At 40.7% G+C, this 25,602-nt stretch overlaps 1 protein-coding gene across 14 annotated transcripts in view; it reads left to right on the top strand.

The window, feature by feature from the left end:
• The first annotated feature begins 293 nt into the window (after positions 1 to 293).
• Positions 294 to 25,602, top strand: part of CREM (cAMP responsive element modulator) — an 87,312-nt gene continuing 62,003 nt past the window's right edge. For 8 of the 14 annotated variants that reach the window (XM_023218171.3, XM_023218170.3, XM_023218169.3 and 5 more), the window contains exons 1-3: positions 294 to 663; positions 11,112 to 11,209; positions 21,406 to 21,529. In XM_023218171.3, coding sequence (XP_023073939.1) covers positions 11,166 to 11,209; positions 21,406 to 21,529 — 168 coding nt within the window. In that variant the 5' untranslated portion in view covers positions 294 to 663; positions 11,112 to 11,165. Of the gene's footprint in view, positions 664 to 3,973; positions 4,116 to 11,111; positions 11,210 to 21,405; positions 21,530 to 25,602 lie in introns of those variants that run through there. The other 6 variants (XM_023218179.3, XM_023218178.2, XM_023218172.2 and 3 more) reach the window with 4 other exon arrangements.

The raw sequence follows: 25,602 nt of genomic DNA, 5'->3' as shown, positions 1-25,602 counted from the left end.
ACTGCACTCCGGCCTGAACAGAGGTGAGACGCTCGCGGATCTTGGCTTGGGGTTGGCGGCTTTAGGAAGAAACTGACCTCGAGACCCTGAGGACCTGGCGACAGCCGTTACTCTGGCTGACAAATCATTGGACTTCCGGCGCACGCGCGGCGTGGCGCGGCAAGGCCAGCTTCCGGTTTCCAGCCTTGCCCTGGCCCCTACCTTCCGCCCCACCTCCAGTCTAGTGCCTCCTCTTGGCCCCGCCCCTTGATCTTACTTCTCCCCACCCCCTAGGCCCCGCCCCCTGACCGGCTCCTTCCCGCCGCCCCTCCCCCGTTCCATTTCATTGTTGGATTGTGGCGCCTCACTTCTGCTGGTGGCCGGCAGGGGGCGGAGTTCGAGCCTCGATTTTTCCGTCCCCCGGGAGGCCGTCCGGGCGTGGGGGAGGGGAGGGCGGGGCTGGAGGACGCGGTTCCGTCGGCTGCAGCGCTACTTTTGGTCCGGGGTCGGCAGGGAGGCCGCGGCTACCGCATCAGAGCTGACGTGGGGACTACGTGGGGCCGCTGCCGGCGCCGGGTTGCTGGGCGGCGGCGCCGCTGCTGAGCGGCGGTCGGGCTCGCCGTCTCCACCTCCTCGCGTCCGTAATCAGTGACGAGGTCCGCTACGTAAATCCCTTTGCGGCGGGTAAGTGGTGCGCCGGCCCCGGCCCCGAGACCCAGCAGCCGGCAACGCGGCGCAGGAGGCGGAGGTGGAGGCAGGAGGAGGAGCGGAGCCGGGGGCGGTGGAGCAGCGGAGGCCGAGCGGAGCCGTGGGTGGCGGGCTAGGACCCCGGAGCCGGGCGGAGGTTTGGCGGGGAAGCCGCGATTTCACCTGACGCGGCCCCTCGCTTGGCGCCCCCGAGGTCGCTGCCTTCTCGGCCCACGCCCGCTTGGTCCGCTCAGCTGCCCCGGGACCCGCCTGCCTCCTCGCGAACTTGGGACGAGTTGGAAAATCCGCTCTGAGAGAGCCTTGCGGCTCAGGGGAGCGGTTTAACTCGGAAAAGGAAAAGGAAGCCAGAAGTAAGGACCTCGGATTTCAGTGCCCACAGCGCTTCTGCCCCACTTTACGAGCTCAGTTCAAACTTGAGCGAATGCAGCCCGTTTTCCCCAAAACCCGGCCGGAGGGCCTCGTAGCTGAGTCATTCGGTTCCGGGCGCTGGCAATCTCAGGAGAGGGAAGGGCAGAGCCGCGACCGCTCTCGAAAGGCTTATTTTCCCTTCTGCCTGAGTCTTGCCTATTTAGGGCCATCTGGTAAGGTTTCCAGAGCCTGCTGAATTTGGGGAATAAACACATTATTAAACATGCTTCTTCTTTTTTTTTTTTTTTGAGACAGTTTTGCTCTGTTACCCAGGCTGGAATGCAGCGAGCGGCATGATCTCAGCTCACTGCAGCCTCTGCCTGCTGGGTTCGAGCGATTCTCTTGCTTCAGCTTTGCGAGTAGCTGGGATTACGGGCATGCGCCACCACGCCTGGCTAATTTTTGTATTTTTAGTAGAGCTGGTGCTTTTACCATGTTGGTCAGGCTGGTCTCGAACTCCTGACTTTCCCCCCACCTCGGCCTCCCAAAGTGCTGGGATTACAGGCGTGAGCCACCGCGCCCAGCCTCAACATGTTTCTTGATCCTGTTGCGTTTTATTTGTATATCAGATACCCGAGTTTGAAATCACTTAGGGGTTTCCTGCATGCTGCTCAGTGAAGCAGCTGTCAGTTTGTAATCACATTGTAAGAAATTGTGACTTACAGGGCCAGTCTCAAAGTGTCATTGAAACTGGAAGAGTCCCTTTAACAGTGTGGTTTATGTACGTGACTCAGTTTTCTTTTCTACTTAATTTGCCGGGCGGATGAGAGTGCAGCTTTCTCTTGACACAAAAGCCTTGGTTGAATAGTGAGAGGTCCGCTATGAACATTTTATCGAAGCACGCTGCTTTGTTTGGCTTTTGCTTTGAGCACCACGTTTTTTTCCTAGTCTTTTTTTTTTTTTTTGAGACAGAGTCTCGCTCTGTTGCCCAGGCTGGAGCGTAGTGGCACGATCTCGGCTCACTGCAAGCTCTGCATCCCGGGTTCATGCCATTCTCCTGCCTCAGCCTCCCGAGTAGCTGAGACTACAGGCGCCCGCCACCACGCCTGGCTAATTTTTTGTATTTTTAGTAGGGACGGGATTTCACCGTGTTAGGCAGGATGGTCTCGATCTTCTGACCTCGTGATCCACCCGCCTCGGCCTCACAAAGTGTTGGGATTACAGGCGTGAGCCACCGCACCCGGCCTTTTTTTCTTAGTCTTCATTCTGTTTTTGGATAACAAACTTTCCCTTCCTAAGTCATAGTAGTCTTAAAGTCTTTCAATCTAAAGTAATTTTTTTCCCAAAGGAAGGCAAATTGCACACAATATGTTTGGCCAATAAATGCTAAGTATTGAAACTGATGTTTAAAGAACTATGTATTGATCCCGACACAACTTTAACAAATATATTAAAATGATTTTGATCCTGAATGAGTAAACACTTAAAGCATCATCAGTATACACACGACTTTGGCGAATCTGTAAATAGATGAATGTAACACATACTTTCCCAGTGAGCTGGTGATGGATATGGAATCATTTTGGTGAGTGTGAAGTTGTAATTACGGTGATGTTTGTGTACATATTTTGGTGACAGTATATGAATAAATTTTTATTTAATGCGTAAACACAGAGGACATTTTTATTTTTAGTCTTTTTGTTTTTGCATTGTCCGTGAAAGTTAATGAAATTTACTTCTACTTTCTGAATTTTAAACTCTCGAATCCATAGTTAATAGGCTGTATTCCAGTTTCATACTCAGGTGAGTCACTGCGTAATCAAAATACAAAATCTTGCTTAGGGTTATAACCATTTCACGAAAAGTAGGGAAAAGTTTTGCATTATTAACATACATAAGGAATCCTGTCTGAATCTTTACCAATATAAATATATGTTTCTGATCCTTTTTCTCCCAAGTTGTATTCCCTGCAAATTAAGTATTGGGCCAGAAGATTGAGCTAGGTTTATTGTTGAAGTGGATAGTCCTACTGAAGAGCTCTCAAATGTCCTGTTCCTTTTAGATAGACTTCTTAAAACTGAGCAGTGCAAACAATAGCTGAACCACTGAGAGACGTTATTTTTTAAAACAGTTTTAGAACCAATGTTTTTATATTTCCTTATCAACGTTGATAAGGAAATAAGCCTGAAATGCCGAATTTTATTGTTTCTACTTAAGTAAACTGATGGATTCCATATGTAAAAGTCAGCTTTGAAAAGAATTATTATTGTACATTGAATATAGTTTTGATATTATCAACACAGGAACTTAAAAAAATACCCATTTTAGGCTGGGCGTGGAGGCTCATGCCTGTAATCCCAGCATTTTGGGAGGCTGAGGCAGGCGGATCACCTGAGGTCGGGAGTTCAAGACCAGCCTAACCAACATGGAGAAACCCTGTCTCTACGAAAAATACAAAATTAGCCGGGCATAGTGGCCCATGCCTGTAATTCCAGCTACTCAGCAGGCTGAGGCTGGAGAATCGCTTGAACCCAGAAGGCAGAGGGTGCAGTGAGGCGAGATCAAGCCATTGCACTCCAGCCTGGGCAACAGGAGCGAAACTCTGTCTCAGAAACAAAACAAACAAACAAACAAACAAACAAAAAAAACACCCATTTTAGGAAAGATGTATCTCATTACACAATAGGTAGAAATGAACATTTTAAATAATTATGTTAATAATCTCCTTTTAGACAATACATTTTAAATACCTTTTGCAATGGGAGCTCCACAATAAAGACTGCTGTTCTTAAGAATAAATGCTTTTTACTCATAGGTTTTCATTTTCTGGTACTGTATATCCAGTAGAGAATAAGCAAGAACAAAGAAGAAAACCTAAGGATATCATTAGTGGAAATTTTTGTTGATACTACTTATGAAAATGCCTTAAATCTTACAGCACTGAATAATGATGTTTTGATCAATGATGGACCACATATATGTCCCTTAAGATTATAATGGAGCTGAAGAATTCCTGTCACCTAGTGATGTCCTAGCTGTCCTAATGTCAGAGGGCAGAGTATTAACTTTTCGATGTTTAGGTATGTTTCGACACACAAATACATTCCACTGTGTTCTAATCACCTGCAGTATATAGTGCAGTAACATGCTGTACAGGTTTTGTAGCCTAGGAGCAACAGGCTATCCCATTTGGCATAGGTGTGTAGTCGGTTATGCCATCTTGGTTTGTTTAAGAGCAGTTTATAACGTTCACAAAATGAAGTTGCCTAATATTTCTAAGAACATATCCCCATTATTAAGTGAAGCATAACTGTAGTTCAGTTATAGTAAGGTTTACAAAGTAAAATAATATCTATTTGCACATTTCATGACAGGCCTTCCTAGGAGTGATAGAGGAAATTACTGGCAACATGTGTGTGAAGTAGTTTTTGTAAGTAGAGGAAATGCATAGGCTACAAAACTATATGGTAGTTTTGCTTAAAGACTGGTTAAATAACTATCTCATTGGTCAGGAAGGATGCTTACCTCTAAGAAAACCTTACTAGCAACTCATCCTCTTGTTAGACTTTTTTGAAGCCTCATCAGTTCTCCACAAATGAGAAATATCTTTGTGCATGTTTTCTAAACAGTAGTATAACCAGGCCAATTAAATGTCAAGATACTAATAAAATCCTGTGAACGTTTAAGAGTGGAGCTAATGTGATGCTAATATTTTCCTTGAGAATTTCACAAAATAAACTCAGTGTCTTCAAAGTTATCTTAGTAAAGATTTTTTTTTATTTTTTTAAACAGAGCAGACTTAAATCTCTATCTTAGAATAGCAAAATAGCAGATAGTTTTGTTTATATTCTTAACCTCAGTGTTTTCATTGATAGCACAAAAAATGATTTTTTTTTGGCTTAGAAATGGTTTTAACTGGAATTTATATCCTAGCATTGATTATGGCGAAAGTGTCCAACCTTGGAATTGTGGCAACTATATCATACATAAAGACCTACATTACTGAATATGGGTGCTTGGAATGTTTTTACTCTTAAAAATTTCTGAAGGAGTAAAATTAGGCATGTTTCTGCACTTAGAAAGATACAGGTTTTGTTCAGATGTATAAGATAGGCCCAATCTAGGTAAGTAAAATAATGGTAAAATTGTTTTTTCTGATCTTAAGCTGATTCAGGTAGTTTACTTTGTCAGATTTACTATCTAGTAGTTAATGCGTTTATACTTAATATGTAGATGTTTTGAAATGTACTTAATGTGCAGTAAAGAAGCATGCAATTGGAAAAAAAAAAAAAAAACCTTACAGTGAGCCTAGTCAAGCAAATAACTCCCTCAAAAGTTTACAAATTTGGTTTCACATTGGCCGGGTGTGGTGGCTCATGCCTGTAATCCCAGCACTTTGGGAGGCCAAGGTGGGTGGATCACGAGACCAGCCTGACCAAACATGGTGAAACCCCGTCTCTACTGAAAAATACAGAAATTAGCTGGGCATGGTGGCTTGTGTGTGTAATCCCGGCTACTCAGGAAGCTGAGGCAGGAGAATCGCTTGAACCCGGGAGTTGGAGGTTGTGGTGAGCCAAGATCGTGCTACTGCACTCCAGCCTGGGTGACAGAGCGAGACTCAGTCTCAAAAAACATAAAATAAAAATTTGGTTTCACATGAAGAGGTGGTGGTGGGGGAGGGAGGTGTTTGAAGGAGATAGACCATGATTATTTGAATTTCATTTTTCATTTCCTCCTCAGCAGCCGATTCTGTAGTTCATTTACTGTGAAACAGCCAAAAGCAGGCAGCAGGTGGGAAATGAATTGAAAAAGAGACACTTATTGAATAGCTAATCCTTTAGTGATTTTAGTAAAGAGTTAAGATTTCTTAATAACAGTTATCTCAGGCAATTAAATTGGAGTAGCCGTGAATCTGTATTAGGGAGCCTCCTGAATTTATGTATAATTCATGTTTGAAATATTAAAGACACTTACAAGTGTTTGGAATATTTATTTACGAGTATCCCTCTTGGCTATTCTGTTTTTACATGAAAGTGTAAAGATTATTTTTTGAAAGTTACTGTAACTTTGCTTCATAAAGAGTGTTAGGCTAATGGTGTAATTTCATGGTACTGCTTTCTCACGTTGTTTTTCCTGTACTCATCTCCTGGAATTATTTCTGTCTTATAACTAGCCCCACCTTCTCTTAATATTTTAATCGACTTGGTTGAGAAGGACCAACTTTACAATATGAGCTTCATATTCTCCTTTATCTTTCAAACTTTATTGCTATTGCTACTTAAATTACAGTTAACCTATGGATATCTACTTTTGCAAAGAACTAAAAACCTTGCTTCATCACAGAACCAAGTAGATTGTATTTCTCTGTGTTCTCTTTCTCTTCCTGCTTCTGTAAAAGGTATGATACCTTTTATTCCACATTCCTTTCTTTTTCTTTTAGATATGCTAGTTGCAGTGCTTTCAGTTTTTATTATTTTTCTTCGCCTTTCTTTCCAAAACCATCTCAATAATGCATAATTTACAGTTTATATTTTTGAAAGTGACGTAAGAACTTAGATTGTTTGGCAAGTGTCTTATAAATCTTAATTTAATATTTCCCGTATTTCATAGTTATCTCCAACTGTAATATCTAGTCCAAAAGCAGATTTTTTTTTTTTTTTTTTTTTTTGAGACAGAGTCTCACTTTGTTGCCCAGGCTGGAGTACAGTGGAGTGATCTCGGCTCACTGCAGCCTTCACCCTCCCGGGTTCAAGTGATTCTCCTGCCTTCGCCTCCCGAGTACCTGGGATTACAGGCGCCCGCCACCGTGCCTGGCTAACTTTTGTATTTTTTGCAGAGATAGGGTTTCACCATGTTGGCCAGGCTGGTCTCGAACTCCTGACCTTGTGTGATCCACCCGCCTTGGCCTCCCAAAGTGCTGGGATTACAGACGTGAGCCACGGCGCCTGAGCAGAAGCAGTTTTTTTTAAGCAGAAAAAGCAAAACTGTCTTTATTGTCTTTCCAAAGCTTTCAACTTAGTCTTTAGAGAAACAGTTCTCTTTTTGAATCATTTAATCCACTTAGTCATTTCATCTAAGGTACTGTTTAACAAAATTACAAAATTGCAACAAGTATGGCTGGCATAATCAGGTTTGGTGACAAATACAACTAACTCTTGGTAAGCACCCATCCCTGTTGGAGTGAACACAAGTGCTTGGGCACACTAGAGAACTGTGGTGGGCATTAGCTATACAGTAAGCTTCACAGGAGTGGAGAACACTGTTAATATGGAGAGCTGGAAATTGGTTAAGTAGACTTTGGTATTCTAGTAAACTTGCCCAAGAGGTTTAATTCTTTCTTATATATACCTATTTTTTCCAGAAAGTTACATTAAGGTATTAATGTAACTAACCACAGCAGATTAGGTATTCAAAGTTTTTTTTTTTTAGACAGCTCTGTTGCCCTGGCTGGAGTGCAATGGTGCTATCTCGGCTCACTACAGTTTCCACCTCCTGTGTTCAAGTGATTCTCCTGCCTCAGCCTCCAGAGTAGCTGGGATTGTAGGCACACACCACCATGCTAGCTAATTTTTGTAATTTTTTTTTTTTTTTTAATGAGACAGAGTCTCACTCTGTTGTTGCCCAGGCTGGAGTGCAGGGGCGCGATCTTGGCTTACTGCAACCTCTGCTTCCTGGGTTCAAGCAATTCTCCTGCCTCACCCTCCCAAGGAGCTGGGATTGGTGCATGCTACCATTCCTGGCTAATTTTGTATTTTTAGTAGAGCGGGGGTTTCGCCATGTTGGCCAGGCTGGCTGGTCATGAACTCTTGACCTCAGGTGATGTGCCCGCCTCAGCCTTCCAAAGTGCTGGGATTACTGGGGTGAACCACGGTACCTGGCCTCAACATTTTTAAGTGTTAATTTAATACTATCTTTATTAGCATATTGTATTTGTTTGCTTATTTTATATAAGCGTTTTCCAACATTCGCTTTCTTACCGTCTCTGTAATATATAATCCCATATTCAGATTTCACCATTTGTCCCCAAAATGTCTTTTATAGCATAATCAACATATTTTAAATATCATTTGTATAGAAAGCTATATATTGAAGTATACTGACAGCAATGAAATTAATTAAGCCTGGCACGATGGCTCAAGTGTAATCCCAGCACTTTGGGAGGCCGAGGCAGGTGGATCACTTGAAGTCAGGGGTTTGAGACCAGCCTGTCCAACATGGTGAAACACCGTCTCTACTAAAAATACAAAAATTAGCTGGGCGTGGTGGCATGTGCCTGTAATCCCAGCTACTTGGGAGGCTGAGGCACGAGAACTGCAGGACTGCTTGAACCTGGGACGTGGAGTTTGCAGTGAGCTGAGATGGTGCCACTGCGCTCCAGCCTGGGCGACGGAGCAAGACTCAGTCTCAAAAAAAAAAAGATAGAAATTGAAGCTATTACACCAGAGGGTGAACATAGAGCAACATGCTGGTGAAAGTAAGGTGAATGCCAAATGTTATTTTTGTAATCATACCTAATAAAGTTTTTATCAGGATGTTAGATGGCCTTCAAAATATGGCACAGAAATCCATAACCAGGCAAAATAATTTTGGGTCTCCTTTCTTCTTGTAAGTTATTACTTGCCTATAACAAACTCCTCTAAAATATGCCTTTCTGCTCTAAAAGCTAAAGCTTAAGAGTCCCTTGGCAGATGGGACTTTTACATTATTCCTGTAGAAAATTGGTAGTATATAAGTGTTATAGCTCATAGAATTTGTCCAGCAAGCTCTCTGGTTTTTGCCATAATGCCCTCCACCCCCCAAAAAAAGAAAATTGGTAGATTGGTAGTATACAGGATATATCAGTGTTCTTTGGGAGTTTAGGTATAAAGAGATCTGATTAGAAATTATAACTGGAGAGCTGATTACAGTGGCTCATGCCTGTAATCCCAACACTTTGGGAGGCTATGGTGAGAGGATTGCTTGAAGCTAGGAGTTTGAGACCAGCCTGGGCAACATAGTGATACCCATTTCTGGAAAAAAAAAATTAAAAAGACATTAAAAAAAAAATGAGCCAAAGAAGATAGAGAACAAAAGTCTAGATAATTTGGAAGAAAAGCATGAAAGTAATGTCATAAAGAATTCAAAGAGGAAAAGGTTTCAAATAGAGGAGGAAATGCTGTAGGGGTATTGAGGAAGATGGGGACTAGAAAGCATCCTTTTAGATTTGGCAAGCAGGCAAGCATTCATTGGTGACCTTGTGGAGAATAGTTGGAATGAAGTAAGGCTCTCATCATCCTGAGTCAGAGTCAAGTTTATCTTGTCCTTATTCGGGTATGAGGCTAGTTTTTCTCTTTGATATCCTGTGGCTCCCATGGCAAGAAGATGGTGCTTTCTTCAGTGCTGGTTACCTCTGGGAAGAGGAAGCAGGCGGCTGTTCCTGGACTTCTCTGAATACCTTTTTCTAGTTTTAAAGTTTTGAACCACAAGAATGTATTATTCAGCAAATAAAATATTTCCAAGTGAAATACAGAAATTGGCATTTGTTTCTATGATATAGTGCTGTGATTGCCATTATTGTTCAAGTGCTATTATTATTTTATTGACACATCTGCCCCCTCTTTAGATTGCAGGCTCCTGGAGAGCTGTCTCCTGCAGTGCCCCAGCATCTAGTGTGAGGGGGTGGCATTTAATGGGTTATACAACTTTTAAGGAGCATAAGATGTCCCTATGTAAAATGCTAATGTAGTATAATAGAATAAGGTTTAATCTCAGAATGGCATCAGTTCTGCTTTTTGTTCCTGTTGTGAGGAGCCTGTTCAAATGCCCTACTGTCTCTTGTCTCTTTGCTGGGGACAGATGGTAGCAGTAGTAACCATTGCCTTAGTCCCCTTAGTAAGGTCCGATAAACCTGCCTACTGCCTACAGTTCCAAATTTGACCGGGATTGTATGCCATCATTTAGAGGAACCCTTAGGAGGGGACTCTGAAAGCAGTGTGTCTGTCTAAGCACTGCTGTTGTGGGCAGAGGCGCCTAGAGGTTACTTAGGGATGAGCACGATTGTTTTCTCCAGCTCTAAAATAAATTAAGGACTCCCAGATTATTTTTTTTTTTGAGACTGCCTCAAAAGAGTTTAGGTCTGTGAATGGTCTTGCTCCGTCTCCTAGGCTGGAGTACAGTGGTGCAAACATGGCCCATTGCAGCCTCAACTTTGTGTGCTCAAGTGATTCTCCCACTTCAGCCTCCTGAGTAGCTGGGAGTCCAGGCCTGTGCCACCATACCTGGTCAGTTTTCTTGTAGAGACAAGTTCTCACTGTGTTGCCAAGGCTTGTCTCAAACTCCTGACTTCAAGCAAACCTGCTGCCTCAGCCTCCCACAGTGCTGGGATTACAGGTGTGAGCCACCATGTCTGGCTCAAGTGTTCTTTTGTCTTTTTTTTTTTTTTTTTTTTTTTGCCAGTTTTACTTCATTCCACATGTCAAATATATCTTTTTAAAGATATTAGTAAAAAAATAAAAAGAGTTTAATTGCTACTGTGTCTATACTGGGTTTTTTTCATGGATTGCAAGCTATCAGAAGGACGTTTTGAATAAATGTATTTTGTTTGGAGTTTAATTTTTGAATAAAAACCCAAGTTGGAATTTAAGGTAAATGAAAATTTTGTTGCATTGAAGTGAAATATAAGGAAATAATTCATTAAGTTTATTAAATGATCATTACTTCTTAAAAATAGAGCTGATACCCATGAGCTATATCATGTGTTTTAGATGATTTAGATAGCACTGCTTTGTCTTCAGTAGCAAATAATCAGAAAAATAGTGTATCATTTAAGTTTTGTCAATTTTTTTTCTCTAGGAAGATAAGAAAAATACAGTAGAAATAAGATTGACAAAAAACAGTACAGGGCTGTTTTTAGCTTTCTAGTCTTTCAGTTTTTTTTGCGGGGCAGGGGGTGGTGTTTTGTATTTTTAGTTTTATAGAAATTAGAATGTTCTTCCTGGCCTCGTTTTTAGAGGTTTTAATTTAAATAAAATTTAATTTGAGAGTTTTTTGAAGTGAATGTTACGATTTCCCAATTCAACATTATAATTTTACTGCAGGATAAATAAAGAAAACGGGAAAGGAGGAAAGCATTGATTACAAATGTCTTAACAATGAGCAAATGTGCAAGGAAAAAATATATTAAGACAAATCTAAGGTAGGTAGATGTACGTTTTTCTGTTCTTTTGAAAATTCTACTTAGCTTAAAGTTCATGATGAGTAAATGGATATATAGATGTACACATACATATATGTATGTACATGTATTCTATTATATACTCAAATTATTCAGCCATTCACTTAAGGTACCATGTACTGTGTACCATACTAGGCGCTGTAGGGGATGTGTGGGTATGTCAGTTGATGTATGCTAAGTACTGGTCTTTTCAGTTAGAAAGTAGACTATTTGTGAGGATGTCGATAGGTCAGTGGAATTGTAGAATTTGAAGAGTCTCACGGTTTTATTCTTCCTCCTGGCCTTTTGGCTATACTTGTACTTAACCTTATGAAATAGAAGAAAGTTTCTACCAACATTTTACAAATATCCAAATAGAATTTTTCAAGTTTTCTTTTGATTACTTTCAGAGACATTCTGTTTCATCAGTTGAATATAGCCCTGAAGAGAAAATTGATTTTCCACTTTTTCTAAAGTTATTTAAAAGAACAGAAACAACTTTAATAATTTCCTTTTCCAATTGGATTCTGCTTTTAGAAGAGGTGAACATTTTTTTCAAGGATAATGCACTTCCTCTGCAGTGTAATTTGTCTTTGAAAATTGGATGCAACTAAAATTTAAGAATTTTTTTTTTCTTTTTTTTTTTGAGACAGAGTCTCACTCTGTTACCCAGGCTGGAGTGCAATGGCACAATCTTGGCTCACTGCAACCTCTGCCTCCCAGGTTCAAGGGATTCTCCTGCCTCAGCCACCTGAGTAGCTGGGATTACAGGGAGCCACCGTATCTGGCTAATTTTTTGTATTTTGTATTAAAACAATTTTTTATTAAAAAAAATTTTTTTTTAGGCTGGGTGCAGTGGCTCAAGCCTATAATCCCAGCACTTTGGGAGGCCAAAGTGGGAGAACTGCTTGAGGTCAGGTGTTAAAGACCAGCCTGGGGAAAAAAAAGAAAGCAAGAAAAGAGAAGACCAGCCTGGGCAACATAGCAAGATCCTGTCTCTTAGGAAAAAAAATGTTTTAATGGAGGGTCCTATTTTTTAAAAAACAATAGTTATATTAATATTTTATTAATTTGGATCCCAGTATATTCAAAACAGGTTGGGATAATATTTGCTTTTCTATCAAAGGAGAGAAAGGTTTGCTAAAATAATATAAAGGAGATTTCAGAAGAAATGTTTAACTTCAAAAGAAAATAATGTTCCTGCTATTATTAGTTGTTTGTAAATTTAAATATCCCCATTTTAGCTGTTTTTTTTGTTTGTTTGTTTGTTTTTTTGAGGCACACTTTCACTCTGTTGCCCAGGCTGGATTGCAGTGGCATAATCTTGGCTCACTGCGACCTCTGTCTCCCAGGTTCAAGAGATTCTTGTGCCTTAACCCTTGAGTAACTGGGATTATAGGCGCGGGCCACCACGCCCAGCTAGTTTTTGTATTATTAGTAGAGATGGAGTTTCACCATATTGACCGGGCTGGCCTCAAACTCCTGACCTCAGGTGATCCACCTGCCTCGCCTTCCCAAAGTGCTGGGATTACAGGCATGAACCTCCGTGCCCAGCCACCATTTTAGCAAATTTTTACCTGTTTTTTAGAATTGTGGAACCAAATATTTGCCAGTATTTTGCTTGTTGTTAATTTATAGTGCTTAGGGGACTTTTTTGTTTGTTTTAGTTTTGTTTTATCCTTACATGTTTTTATTTTTAAATATTTTGTAATTCATAATTGTGAATTGGTTCTTTTTGCTCTGAAAAGGATTATTGTTTAAAATTAAAATACTACATAGTTAATTAAAGACTATTAGTTTTAGTACAACTGTTTATTTAATATCACAACTATGTCTAATATAGAAAGTGAGATTTGGAGAAATATATTCTAAGAGACATCTCTTCAATTTTAATATATTTAGTTATAAATTATGTAGTGAAAAGATGATAATGGACTCTGTAAATTCTATCTGGAGCAGCTGTGGCTGATTTATAGATGTTAATGTTGTATGTGCGACATTGACAGCTGAGTTTGGGGTCCTGCATTTCTGCTGAGATAGTGCTTGAAAAATGCCTGGTACAGTGCTTGACCCATGTTGAGCACTAAATTGTTAGTTGAATCTTCTGCACTGAGTCCTGTGTAGGAGTTGGGTTTTAGTGGGTTTAGGGGGTTGTACTGGAGGGCAGTTGGATATAAATCTGCGGAATAAACTGGCTGGAAATAGCATATCTAGTTTAAATTGCTAGTGTTAACCTTACTTTTTTGTAGATGATTTTTACCTTCAAAAAAATAATTTTAGTATCAAACTTTTACTAAATGACATGAACTGAACACCGTGCAAGGTACTCTGACAGAATACAAATGGAATAAAATCATAGTCCATACATTTGCTATGAAAGAGAAAGCATATCTGAGTGAGATTGCAACAACAATTGCAGCATACTCCAAAACACATCATCATCATAAAATGTTGTCCAAACTGGAATACGCAGGGCACTGACCATGGAAGGAACCCTGGAGTCACAGTCACAACACCTCTTTTTCATCCCTCATCATGCTACCTATTATGTTCCCTGTAAAAGTCCCTTAATCTCTCTGAACGTTATTTTTGTTATTATAATAACACCTGACAGTTGCACAGTCTTCCAGGATAATTGAATAATTGGTTTATGTAGCATATACTGTACTAGGCACTGGGAATGCATGGAAATCTATAAGATGGGATCCCTGTCCCTGAGTTGCTCATGCTGTTGTGTGAATACATGTATTATATGCTACACAAATCTTATAACAGACTTGTAAAATGCTTTAGGAACTCAAAAAAGAATATCTGATTCTGCCCATGGCTATTAGAATAGGCCTTTGAAAGATGGTGTCCTTGAACCAGACCTTGACAGACTAGTGAGAATTTGCCAGTTGGACAAAGAAGGGTAAAGGGCATTTCAGGAAGAGGGAAGATTAGATGTAAAAGGTTAAAACTGGGAGAGTAAGATATGTACTTGAAAAAATGTCTGATTAGGAGTCTGGCATGCAGTGTGTTGGAAAGAGTAGAGGGACTGGAGATGAGGCTGTAGAACTAAAATGGGTCACATTGTGAAAGAGATCGAATGGCAGTGTGGTTTGGTAATGGAGTATATGGACTTCGGAAAAAAAACTTGGTTCGAAACCTGGCTATGCCATTTAATACCTTTGTGGTAAGATCAAATTCTTAATCTCCCTGAGTCTCCTTTTCCTTATTTATAAAAGAAGAACTAATTATTTTTTATTTTTTGAGACAGTCTCACTCTGTTGCCCAGGCTGGAAGAACTGATGATAGTGATCTTACAGAGTTGTTAATCAAAACTACCAGTCATTTACCACATGCAAACTCTCAATAAATGATGGTTATAGTTATAAGAATTAGAAGTTTGAATTTTATTCTGTAGTCAATAGGAAGCTACTAAAGAGTTTTAAGCAAAGAAATATTTTAAGTAGAAATACATGTTTTAGAAACATAACTATTGGCATGGATTGGAGCCAGGAGATAGAGTGGTGGCTGTGGAAATGTAGAGAAGGAGACTTAATTGTTCTTTAGAAGGTAGAATCATCAAACCTGGTGATGGTTCTGTGTGGAATGACAGGGAGTTTCAAGGGTTTCTGGCTTGAACAATTGGTTGGATGGTGGGGTCCCATTTCCTGAGATAGGAAACTCAGAAGGGTAGAAAGTTTGTGGAGGAAGAAGAGGAGTTTAGTTCTGGACCCATTGATTTTGAGGTTCCTGCAGGCCATGTGTTTGGAGATGTTAAACAGGGATTTGGATATTGCATTTTGGAATTCAGAAGAGACGTCTGGCCTAGAGTCATGGACTTAAATCTGGCACTTGAATCCAGAGAAACAGACCCCATGAAGTAGGGAGAGATTCGAGAGTGAGGCAAGAAAGCTAAGCAGAGTCCCGAAGACATGCAACGTTGAAGGTTAACATTGAGAAAGGGAAGGAATTGTCAGAGGAGCTTGTGGAGGAATTGTCAGCGAATCGGTTTGGAAGAGGAAAATGTAGTATCAGTACACTGAGACAGTGTTCAAGAAGGAAGATGTTGTCAACAGTTTGAATGCTGCTGAGGGATCAAACAAAAGATAGGACTTAAAATTTACATTGGATTTAGTGACAGAGATTAGTTACCATTTCTAGAGATGTTTTAGAGGCAGAAACCTCTGTAAACTTGGGGGAGTGTCTAGGAGTATGTGGGATGTGAAGTAACGGAGATAGTGTTGGCAATTCTTTCAAGTAGTTTAGCAGTGAGGAGGAGAAGAGTGGTTCAAAGGAATCGCTCGAGAGATTTCTGATCCAGTGGATTTGTAGCTATGTGTGTAAGTTGTGAGATGGGAGAGACGTGAGTGCATTTAAGTCTTTACGGGAAAAAACTGTTAGAGGGGGAGAGAATAATTGATAGTATAATCCCCTGAAGGGCATGGGCTCCAAACAACAGATACAGGAATTTTAAGAGTGGGGAGGAGGCAGGAGGCAAGGGAGCATGGTGAGTGTAGATGTCAATAGCTTTGTTGATTTGGTGTGGGGAGTTGATGGAGTTCTAATTAGAGACAGCAGGCAAGGGCTTTCATTGAGTGTAGTCAGTGTAGAAACGCAGGGATTGAGAAGAGGGAGCACATTCGAAACAGTTGTGGAGAATGGGAAAGTAGTAAGCCAAGTAGGCAGACTTCATCAGTTTGCCCCCCATTTGAGGTTGAAAACCAAGAATTTAATAGCTGTATTTATTTTATGGTTTTAGAGATGGGGTCTTGCTCTGTCACCCAGGCTGGAGTGCAGTGGCACAATTATGGTGCACTGCAGTCTTGACCTCCTGAGCTCAAGCGATCCTTCCACTTCACCCTCCTGAGTAGCTGGGACTACAGGTGCCCACCACTATGCCCAGCTAATTTTTTTGTTTTTTATGTAGAGACGGGGTCTCACTATGTTGCCCAGTCTGATCTCGAACTCCTAGGCTCATGTGATCCTTCTGCCTTGGCCCCGTCAATGTGTTGGGATTACAGGCGTGAGCCCCTGTGCTTGGCCTTAATAGCTTATTCTGTCTTATAATTTCATTCAATATTGTTCATCTGCCTTGGTGCAGGCATAGAGGAGATGAAGAGTTGGTTTTATACAAGGTTGGTATTTACTAAGAATTTACAGCAGCGGCATAATCTTGGCTTACTACAACCTCCACCTCCCAGGTTCAAGCAATTCTCCTGCCTCCACCTCCCAAGTAGCTGGGATTACGGGCCCCTGCCACCACACCCAGCTAATTTTTGTATTTTTAGTAGAGATGGGGTTTCACCATGTTGGCCAGGCTGGTCTTGAACTCTTAACCTCGTGATATGCCCACCTTGGCCTCCCAAAGTGCTGGGATTACAGACGTGAGCCACCGTGACTGGCTGGGAAACAATAATTAAAATGAGAAGCCATGCTAGCTGAATAGGGTGGGAAGTGAAGAAAGAGGGAGATGGATGGGCAGAGAGAAAGTGGTGTGGAGATCTCAGTGTGTTGGAATAACAAGTGTGATGGGAGTGGTCAAGGGAGAAGAGGGTAAGCTGGGGGAATAGGATGTTGTAGGCAGAGTGGGATGTTGGAATTAATTTTTTCAGAGCTGGACCAGTTTGCACATTGGCAATGTCCAGGGTGTGGCCAACCATTCCAGTAGATGGCTGAAGTGGCGTAAAGTAAGTCATTGATCTCAGACATCTGGGTAAGGGATGGGTCTTCTTTTGAGTGTTGAACATAGACAGAATGGTGAAGAGGAAGACTTTTACATCAGGAGCCAGGGTCTTCAGTTTACATACTGAAGGTCAGTAGATAATGATTATCTTATGGATCCTGATGACCTTGAACCTCAGTTGAACAAGGGTTTTTACAGGGGAGTAAAGGAGGTGCAGGTGGGAAGCAACAGTGGGGAACAAAGCAGATGGCCAGTCAACATGCTGACCTTGATTGGGTGTGGGAAGATGAGCAGCACCTTCTTGAGAGGACAGCTGCGAGGCTTTGGGAGTTCCGGATAGCACATTGCTGGGGTTTAGAAGAACAGGAGTGAGGGGTTGTATTGTGGAGGGAAAGGAAGCACTAGTTATGAGAGTGAAGATAAAATATGGAAGGAGTTTATATCTTGGACAGTGATTTGAGTATGATTCTGGCACGGGTACGGGGCATTGCAGTTTAGTTGTGGCTTAGGAAGAGGCCCGTTGTCTGTGATTTTTGTCTTCAGAGTGGTTGGCAGCAACTGTATGGAACAGCAGCTCAACTACTTTGTCCAGTGAGGCAATGGGAGGTTACAGCGAACAGTGCCCAGTGCTAAATTCTGGTAAGGAGGAGGAGTTGGGGTGGCTGCTGACCTTCCATCTCTGCCTTTCTCCCTAAGGCTCAAGGCCTCATGTCATTCTGACTGATGTTTAGCTTTGTGGGGTTGCTTTTTGTGGTTGATCTGGTTCTGACTGATAATATAGACACACGATTCTAGCTTTGGAGTCTGAATGGACGATGATACTCTTGACTAAAGAGATAAAAGAGAAAGGACAGGTGTCCATGAAAACCTCAGGTTGAGATACTCAGTAGGAGGGAGGTGTGTGTAAATACAGATTTGGGAGCCACCTGCATACAGGATTGAAGAAGCCATAGTATTCATATTGGAAAATTCTGTAATATTGACAAAAGGAAAAGGGCAAAGGACTGAACTCTCTGGGAAATGCCCCCAGAGAAAAGTGGACCAATTAAAATGATTTCTTGAGATGATACGTATCAAGACATTTTCATGTATAAAACATTTTGAAATCTGTTTGATAGCTTATAGTCTTTTATCATATCTCAGAAATTGAGTCCCAAATAGTTTATCTACTTAATCATTAAAACTTTTTTTGTTTTTAAATGGGAGACTTCTTGGATTCCACAGTGTGTACCCCTCTGTCCTTAAAGTATACTGAACATAATTAGCCTTTTTTTGATGACTCAGGATAGTTATTTTAAATATCAGTTATTGAGTTGTAACTCAGACGGGGCATGGTGGCTCACGCCTGTAATCCTAGCACTTTGGGAGGCTGAAGCGGGCTGATCACTTGAGGCCAGGAGTTGGAGACCAGCCTGGCCAGCGTGGTGAAACCCTGTATCTACTAAAAATACAAAAAATTAGCCGGGTCTGGTGGTGCGTGCCTGTAATTCCAGATACTTGAGAGGCTGAGGCAGGAGAATCGCTTGAACCCAGGAGGCGGAGGTTGCAGTGAGTCCAGATCGCGCCACTGCACTGCAGCCTGGGTGACAGAGCAAGACTCAGTCTCAAAAAAAAAAAAAAAGAAAAAGAGAGATTATTCCTAATTTAATTCCATGCAACCCTTCCAGCCCTATTTGTACCAGTCCTACTCTGTCTCTTTCCCAGTAAATCTAATTATCCCCTCTTCATTCCCCCAGATTTTCTACTCCAATCAGCTATTCAGTTTCCCAGATATCCTTTGTACTTTCCTCCCTCTCATAGTTGACCTGTTGTTTCTAGCTGGTGAAATCCTACTCAACCTACAACTCATATGACCACATCCTCTGGCGGACTTAGTCATTCTCTTATGTTTTCCAGAGCATTTAATGGATCACATACATCACATGATTCAAGAAATTACAGCTAGCTGCGGTGGCTCATGCCTAGTAATCCCAGCACTTTGGGAGGCCAAGGCGGGCAGATCACCTGAGGTCAGGAGTTGGAAGACCAGCCTGGCCAACATGGCGAAGCCCCGTCTCTTCTAAAAATAACAAAAATTAGCTGGGCACGGGGGCACACGCCAGTAATTCCAGCTACTTGGGAGGCTGAGGCCAGAGAACTGCTGGAACCTGGGAGGCAGAGGTTGCAGTGAGCTGAGATCATGCCTCTGCACTCTAGCCTGGGTTGACAGAGCGAAACTCCACCTCAAAAAAAAAAAAAAGAAAAAGAGAGATGAAAGAAAGAAAGAAATTACTTTACTTGTGATTTACTTTAATTACTGACCTGCCAATAAGCTGTGTTTCTCAAATTTTAGTACATATTGGAATTGTTTGAATATAAGAAGTTACATTCTCAAGAAAGTTTGATTAACTAGGTTTGGGGTTGAGCCTAAGCTTCTGCATTTTTTAGGGCAAATACTTTTCGTTAATTCTGATGCGAGTTGTCCAAGGACCATAATTTGAAAAACCAACAACATAGTTAATGGATTCCGCCAGGGCAAGGGCCATAACTTACCTGCTTTTGTATTTTCAGAGCCTGCCATGTAGATGATGCTAAATGAATGTTTTAGAATGAAATAGAGTTTACTGGGGAAGGCCTTTCGGCATATAATTTTTGAGTTGAGACCCAAGTTGTTGCAGAACCTTAAGAAAGGTTTTATCTTTCAAAGGCATAAAAAATAGCACAAGACATTTCCCATGTGGTTTCCAAAATACTCCTGCTAGGGCATGCTTTGTGGGAAAAGGGTTTGTTTGGTGGTCAGATGCTTTTAGAAAATGGTGTCTGTTGGACCTGTGCCTTTCACCCTTCTCAAGACACACTAGCAGATTGAAGCTTTTGAGATGTTCTGTGGGAAAGAAACCCTTTTAATCTTTAAAACGTTTTGACAAAGCACTTTCCCTACCCTTTTCCCCCAGATAATGCCTTTTTAGAACCTGCAGAACTAATGTCTTGAGGTATTTTCTTTGGAAACTGCTCACATAACCAAAAGTAGAACAGTAGGAGTTATACTTTATGTGTAATGATGACCTATAATTACCTAGAATTGGAGAGGCCACTCTGGGAAGTTTTAAGAAAAGAGATAAAGGATTAGGCAGTATATAGGGAAAGACATTTTTCTGTGGTAGGCTCTGTTTGTATTTTGGTATAATTGCTCTAAATTGTCCTGGTCAGTTATAAGTGTTAAAATAACTGTAGTATAGACGATAGCAGACAGGTTTGAGCATGGAAGGATTGAATTTGGCTAATGGCTACTGGAATGCAAAAGGCGGTATGAAGTCAAAGACAGTAGATGAAGGATCTATAGGATCTGGTAACTAATGAAATCTGGAAAAACAACTTGGATGTTTTAATTCAAAGATGTAAGTGGACTATATACTTTTTGGACATATAGTTAGACTAAGGTGAAAAAAACATACTGTATTATTGACAGCTGAAAAGATGTATAACAACAGGGAGTAGTTTCTATAAGTTTTTAAATTTTAATTTTATTTTGTTTATATTTTATCTTTAACAGGATAAAATTTATTATAATATAGTTTGCCTTCTAAAAAGAGTCCATATAGAAATCATTAACTTAAACTGAATTCATACACAGACTTCAAATCACATGAGAAGTTTTTTCCTGGAAAAATTAGGTCCTCTTTTTTCAATAATTGGGGTTTGTTTATCAGAAACGACTTAGTGATAACAATGCAAGACACATTTTAATATTATTATACATTTAATTTAGACAATGGGGAAATTCCTTCATGCTACCTCATAATATAAAACAGGTTTATTAGGCCTTGAGAATTATAGAATATTTATACTTTTCGTGTAAAATAGGAAACATAAAGTCATTCATGCTAAACAGCAGGGTTAAAGTAATGATCAGGAAGACTTTATTGTAAGCTTTTTAAGTTTTAAAATAAGGTAGTTCTCACAAGACGTTTTGCAGTGCTCCCTTGGTAATGTTCATATTCAGTGAGCAGAAGAGAAAAGCTGAGAGAGTTAGGACTCTACTATTGAACCTGTTTCCTGAAAAAAAAAAAAAAAACCAGATAGTACAATTGGATATCAGAAATGGTTATTAGAAAGCTAGGTAAAAACAGTACAGGTTGAGTATCCCTTATCTGAAATGCTTGGGACCAGAATTGTTTCAGAATTTGGATTTTTTTGGATTTAGGATATTTGCCATATACATGTGAGTTACCTTGGGGATGAGAGCCAGGTCTAGACACGAGATTCATTTATGTTTCATATACACCTTATAGTCCGAAGGTAATTTTATACAATATTTTTAATGATTTTTGTACAAGATACAAAGTTTTGAGCCGTAGCATGAGGTCACATGTGGAATTTTCCATTTGTGGCATCATGTAAATGCTCAGAAAGTTTCAGATTTTGGAGCATTTCAGATTTTGGATTTTTGGATGAGGGATGTTCAACCTGTATTTCCAAATACTTAAGATAGGGCCTTAATTTGTCTTCCTTTTTATTGTCTTTTCAGACAAATGACCATGGAAACAGTTGAATCCCAGCATGATGGAAGTATAACAGCTTCTTTGACAGAGAGCAAATCTGCTCATTTGCAGACTCAGACTGGCCAAAATTCAATCCCTGCTTTAGCTCAGGTAGGCAATAGGCAGGCACCGTTGAAAGTCAAAATACATGGAAATGAGAATTAGGTGCAGATTCTGTTTTCTTGCCATTGATCTTAAATTTTCCATGTTCCTTGGTTATCAGCCATTCTTGCTGATTTGATTGTGAAGAAAAGATACATATTGTGATTAGCCTTGCATTTTAACAGACATTCAGCAGTGCCCCATCTCCACTGCCACCACCACTATGGACAGAAAAACAAAAACCCTTCTGGAATATGTAATCCTCAAAGTATGATTTGAGAGGGTTGCTAATTCGAAATCGATACAGTTCTGATGTCCTTAGCTGTTAAGATGACAGAAATCTTACCATTTGCCTAGTATGTATTTGTCTTGATCATTACTTTCTTTTCAGTTAGGTCTCGAACTCTGAATTGGTTTCATTCAGAGAGCACCAGTATCAGTCAGTACCTATTTCCAGATCCGAAAATTTATTTCTGAGATAGCTATAAAAATATATAGTAAAAACAAACACATTTGTTAGTTCATCAAATATTTATTGAATGTCTGCTGTGTCAAATTATTCCAGATGCATGTGGATATGTAGTTTCGGGCCTTAAATACCTCATGGTTTGGTAGGGTAGACATTAGCAATACCTCCAGTAGGGTAAGAAGTGCTGTAAAATACTATGTAGAAAATGAATAAGGCCTACAGAAGAGGGAGCAGCCAGCTGACTAGGAGTGCTTTACAGATCTCCTTTGAGCTAGACACAAAGAATGAGTAGGAGTCTGCCAGGTTGATAAGGTGAGGAAGCATATTCTAGGCAGAGTGAAGAGTGTGCACAGAGGCACAAAGTCAGGGCATGGGATGTTCAGGAAACTGTGGGTATTGAGTTTAACTGGAGCCAGGTGTCTGGGCTGGGCAGTCCAGCTGGTGAAGGTAAGCAGAGGATTGTATACATTTCAGGGTTTAGAGTACACTGTACTCTAAATAGTCCTGAAATATTTTTAGGTGCCCACCATAGTTTCAGTTTGACACTAGTAGCCATGTGGAGGTGGAATTGGAAGTCAGTGAGTCAGAAGTGAAGACACCATCAGGATGCCTGGTAGAATCAAGGTAGCGTGAGGTACAGAGCAGTGGTGAGACCTTTGGTGTGTTAAAGGGAGAATAAAAAGGACCTGGTGGCTGACTGGAAGGTGCGGGGGAAACACCAGACACTTCTTGGTTTATATTAGGCCAGACTGGTGTGAGAGCTCTCCTTTCCCATGTACCCAGCCTACTTTTCTTTCCTCTTTAAAGCTGCCAACACCCACTCATTCCCTGGAGGTTTTCTGCGATGTTCTGTAGAGCTGTATCTCCCTAGCAACACCTTTTGTTACACTGAAAGACAGGCTTGTAGGCCAGGCCTTTTGCTTCAACACACAAACACACACATACACCCTCACACACGCACCCACCCTTGTTTAAAAAAAAAAATGCATGTTCATTGTAGAAAATAAATATTACTAAAATGAAGAATATGAAAACTATCCATAATCTTAACATCCAGAGATTTAATCATTGTTAACATTTTGCTGTAGCTCCTTTAGTGTTTTTGTCTGTGTGAATCGAATAGAAAGCATATACTTTTTTTCATGGTTTTGGGATTTTCCAGAATTTTTAGAGCTGTGATTTGTGGTCAGTAATCTCCCTTTGCTGAAGTTGTAGTTGAAAGCACTTTTTTTTTTTTTTTTACAGTAGAGACAAGTTCTCACTATATTGCCCAGGCTGGTCTCAGACTCCTTTGCAGAAGCTGTCCTTGCACCTCAGCTTCCCAAAGTGCTGGAATTATAGGCGTGAGCTTCTTGTACCCAGCCTGAAAATACATTTTATTCCTTCTACTTCCCTCTAGGTGGGTCCTGGCTCACTAAGTTCTACAGATGCCTTTTGCCCCAGAATTCTGGGGCTGAAGTCCCAGCAATAGATTCCCATTATCTAAATATGGTAATTTGCAATTCTGAGGACCTTCAGGCTGGGTGACAGCCACATCTGTGAGCCTCACTCAGAAATTGCCAACAGGTGGCTGGGTGCAGTGGCTCATATCTGTAATCCCAGTACTTTGGGAGGCCGAGGCAGGTGGATCACTTGAGGCCAGGAGTCCGAGACCAGCCTGGCCAACATGAAAAAAACCTGTCTCTACTAAAAATACAAAACTAGGTGGATATGGTGGCACATGCCTGTAGTCCCAGCTACTCGGGAGGCTGAGGCACGAGAGTCTCTTGAACCCAGGAGGCCGAGGTTGCAGTGAGCCAAGATGGAGCCACTCCACTCCAGCCTGGGTGACAGAGTGAGACTCTTTCTCACAAAAAAAAAAAAAAAAAAAAGAAAAGAAAAGAAAAGTTGCCAACAGGTTAAGTAATGTGGAGTCTGAAAAGTAGCCTTGGGTTTCTGAGGGCTTGGAATTGAATAGGAGTCCAGTGGACAGAAACTAGCTTAGAGAATAAGTAAGAGGAGGGGAAGTGGAAATTGGAAGTATAGTGTCTTCTAAGAAACTTGTCTTGAAGTAAGAGAAAGATGGGTTTGTGAGACAAAAGGGTGAGAACTGGGATGTGGGAAATTTGGGAATGTTTTGAATAAAATGGAAGATTATAGAAACTTGTGAGAAGGCAGAATCAGGGAACTAGAAAAAGCCTGTGTTTATGTTTGTAATGCTTCTTTAAAAATCTCAAATAATGTTGTATGCTAATAAATATTGATGGTTATTAAATCTGGATAGTAAATTCATGGAGTTTTGCTGTTTTTCTATTTTCTGTCGTTAGAAGTATTTTTTGTTGTTTTTGTTTTGTTTTGTTTTTGAGACGGAGTCTCACTCTGTCGCCCTGGCTGGAATGCAGTGGTGCAGTCTCAGCTCACTGTAACCTCTGCTCACTGCAACCTCCACCTCCCGGGTTCCAGCAATTATTATGCCTCAGCCTCCCCAAGTAGCTGGGATTACAGGCATGTGCCACCATGTCTGACTGATTTTTGTGTTTTTAGTAGAGACAGGGTTATGCCATGTTGGCCAGGCTGGTTTTGAACTCCTGACCTCAAGTGATCCACCTGCTTTGACCTCCTGAAGTGCTGGGATTACAGGCGTGAGCCACTGCACTCGGCCTGTTTGAAGTATTTGATCCAACAGTAAACTATGGTTTTTGTCTTTCACATGTTAGAAATATAAAGAGATTAAGAAGTAATCTGTATGCTGACTCATGGATTATTTTGATTAAGAATTATCCTCCATACCATGCATGGATCGTGATTTTTTGAAGAATTAGAAGACAATTCTTAGCAGTCAGAATTTTCTGAACATAATTACTCATTTAAGTTCTTGTGACACCAGCAGCTGTTTGTTTATGAGTATTATTACTATTGTATGATGTCACATATCTTATAAGGAGTAGGAAATCAAGCTGAACTCTATTAACCCTATGATGTAATGCCAAAGTGACTGACTCTTCTGAATTTCTGATGGCTTTAAATTTACTTGCTGCTTGACTCATTTTTCTTCAAACTTAAGGATTGTAAATTTCCATATGTTTTAGATTTAAATTTAGTTGTGTATAAAGAGGAATTACTGACACTTTCCTTGTTTATGTTATCAGATTATCAGTAAACAGTGTGGGAACAAAAGGCGTGAGCAGAACATTCAGTGGGTTTGATTCTCTGCATCTAATGTCATTTGATACTAGTTGTTTTGACTGCTCTGGGCTTTCCAGAGCTTCTGCTAATCAAGAATATACTCTGAAAATCATCAGAGACCCAGCAACTGTTGAGCTTGGTCTTGGCTGTCAGGCCCCTGTTCTGCTGATAGATTGAGGTGAGGTGCAGGTACACCAAGGGAGACGGGAGTTTTGCTTTTCTATTTTATAACTTTGTAGTAATAAATGGAGCCTTTCTCTTCTGTTTGAAAACAAAATCACGGTGGTGGTAATGTCAAAAAGTTGGAAGCACGAGTTGCCATTAACAAATCCTGATAACTGGAGGTTAAATGTTTTCTTGGCTTTCTTCTTGTCTAAATTATTTTTATGCTGATTTATTTATTTATTTATTTATTTATTTATTTATTTATTTATTTATTTATTTATTT

The sequence above is a fragment of the Piliocolobus tephrosceles genome, chromosome 9, assembly GCF_002776525.5.
Source record: "Piliocolobus tephrosceles isolate RC106 chromosome 9, ASM277652v3, whole genome shotgun sequence".
Classification (NCBI taxonomy): domain Eukaryota; kingdom Metazoa; phylum Chordata; class Mammalia; order Primates; family Cercopithecidae; genus Piliocolobus; species Piliocolobus tephrosceles.
The sequence above is the reverse complement of the archived record's forward strand: the minus strand, read 5'-3'. Positions and strand labels throughout refer to the sequence as shown.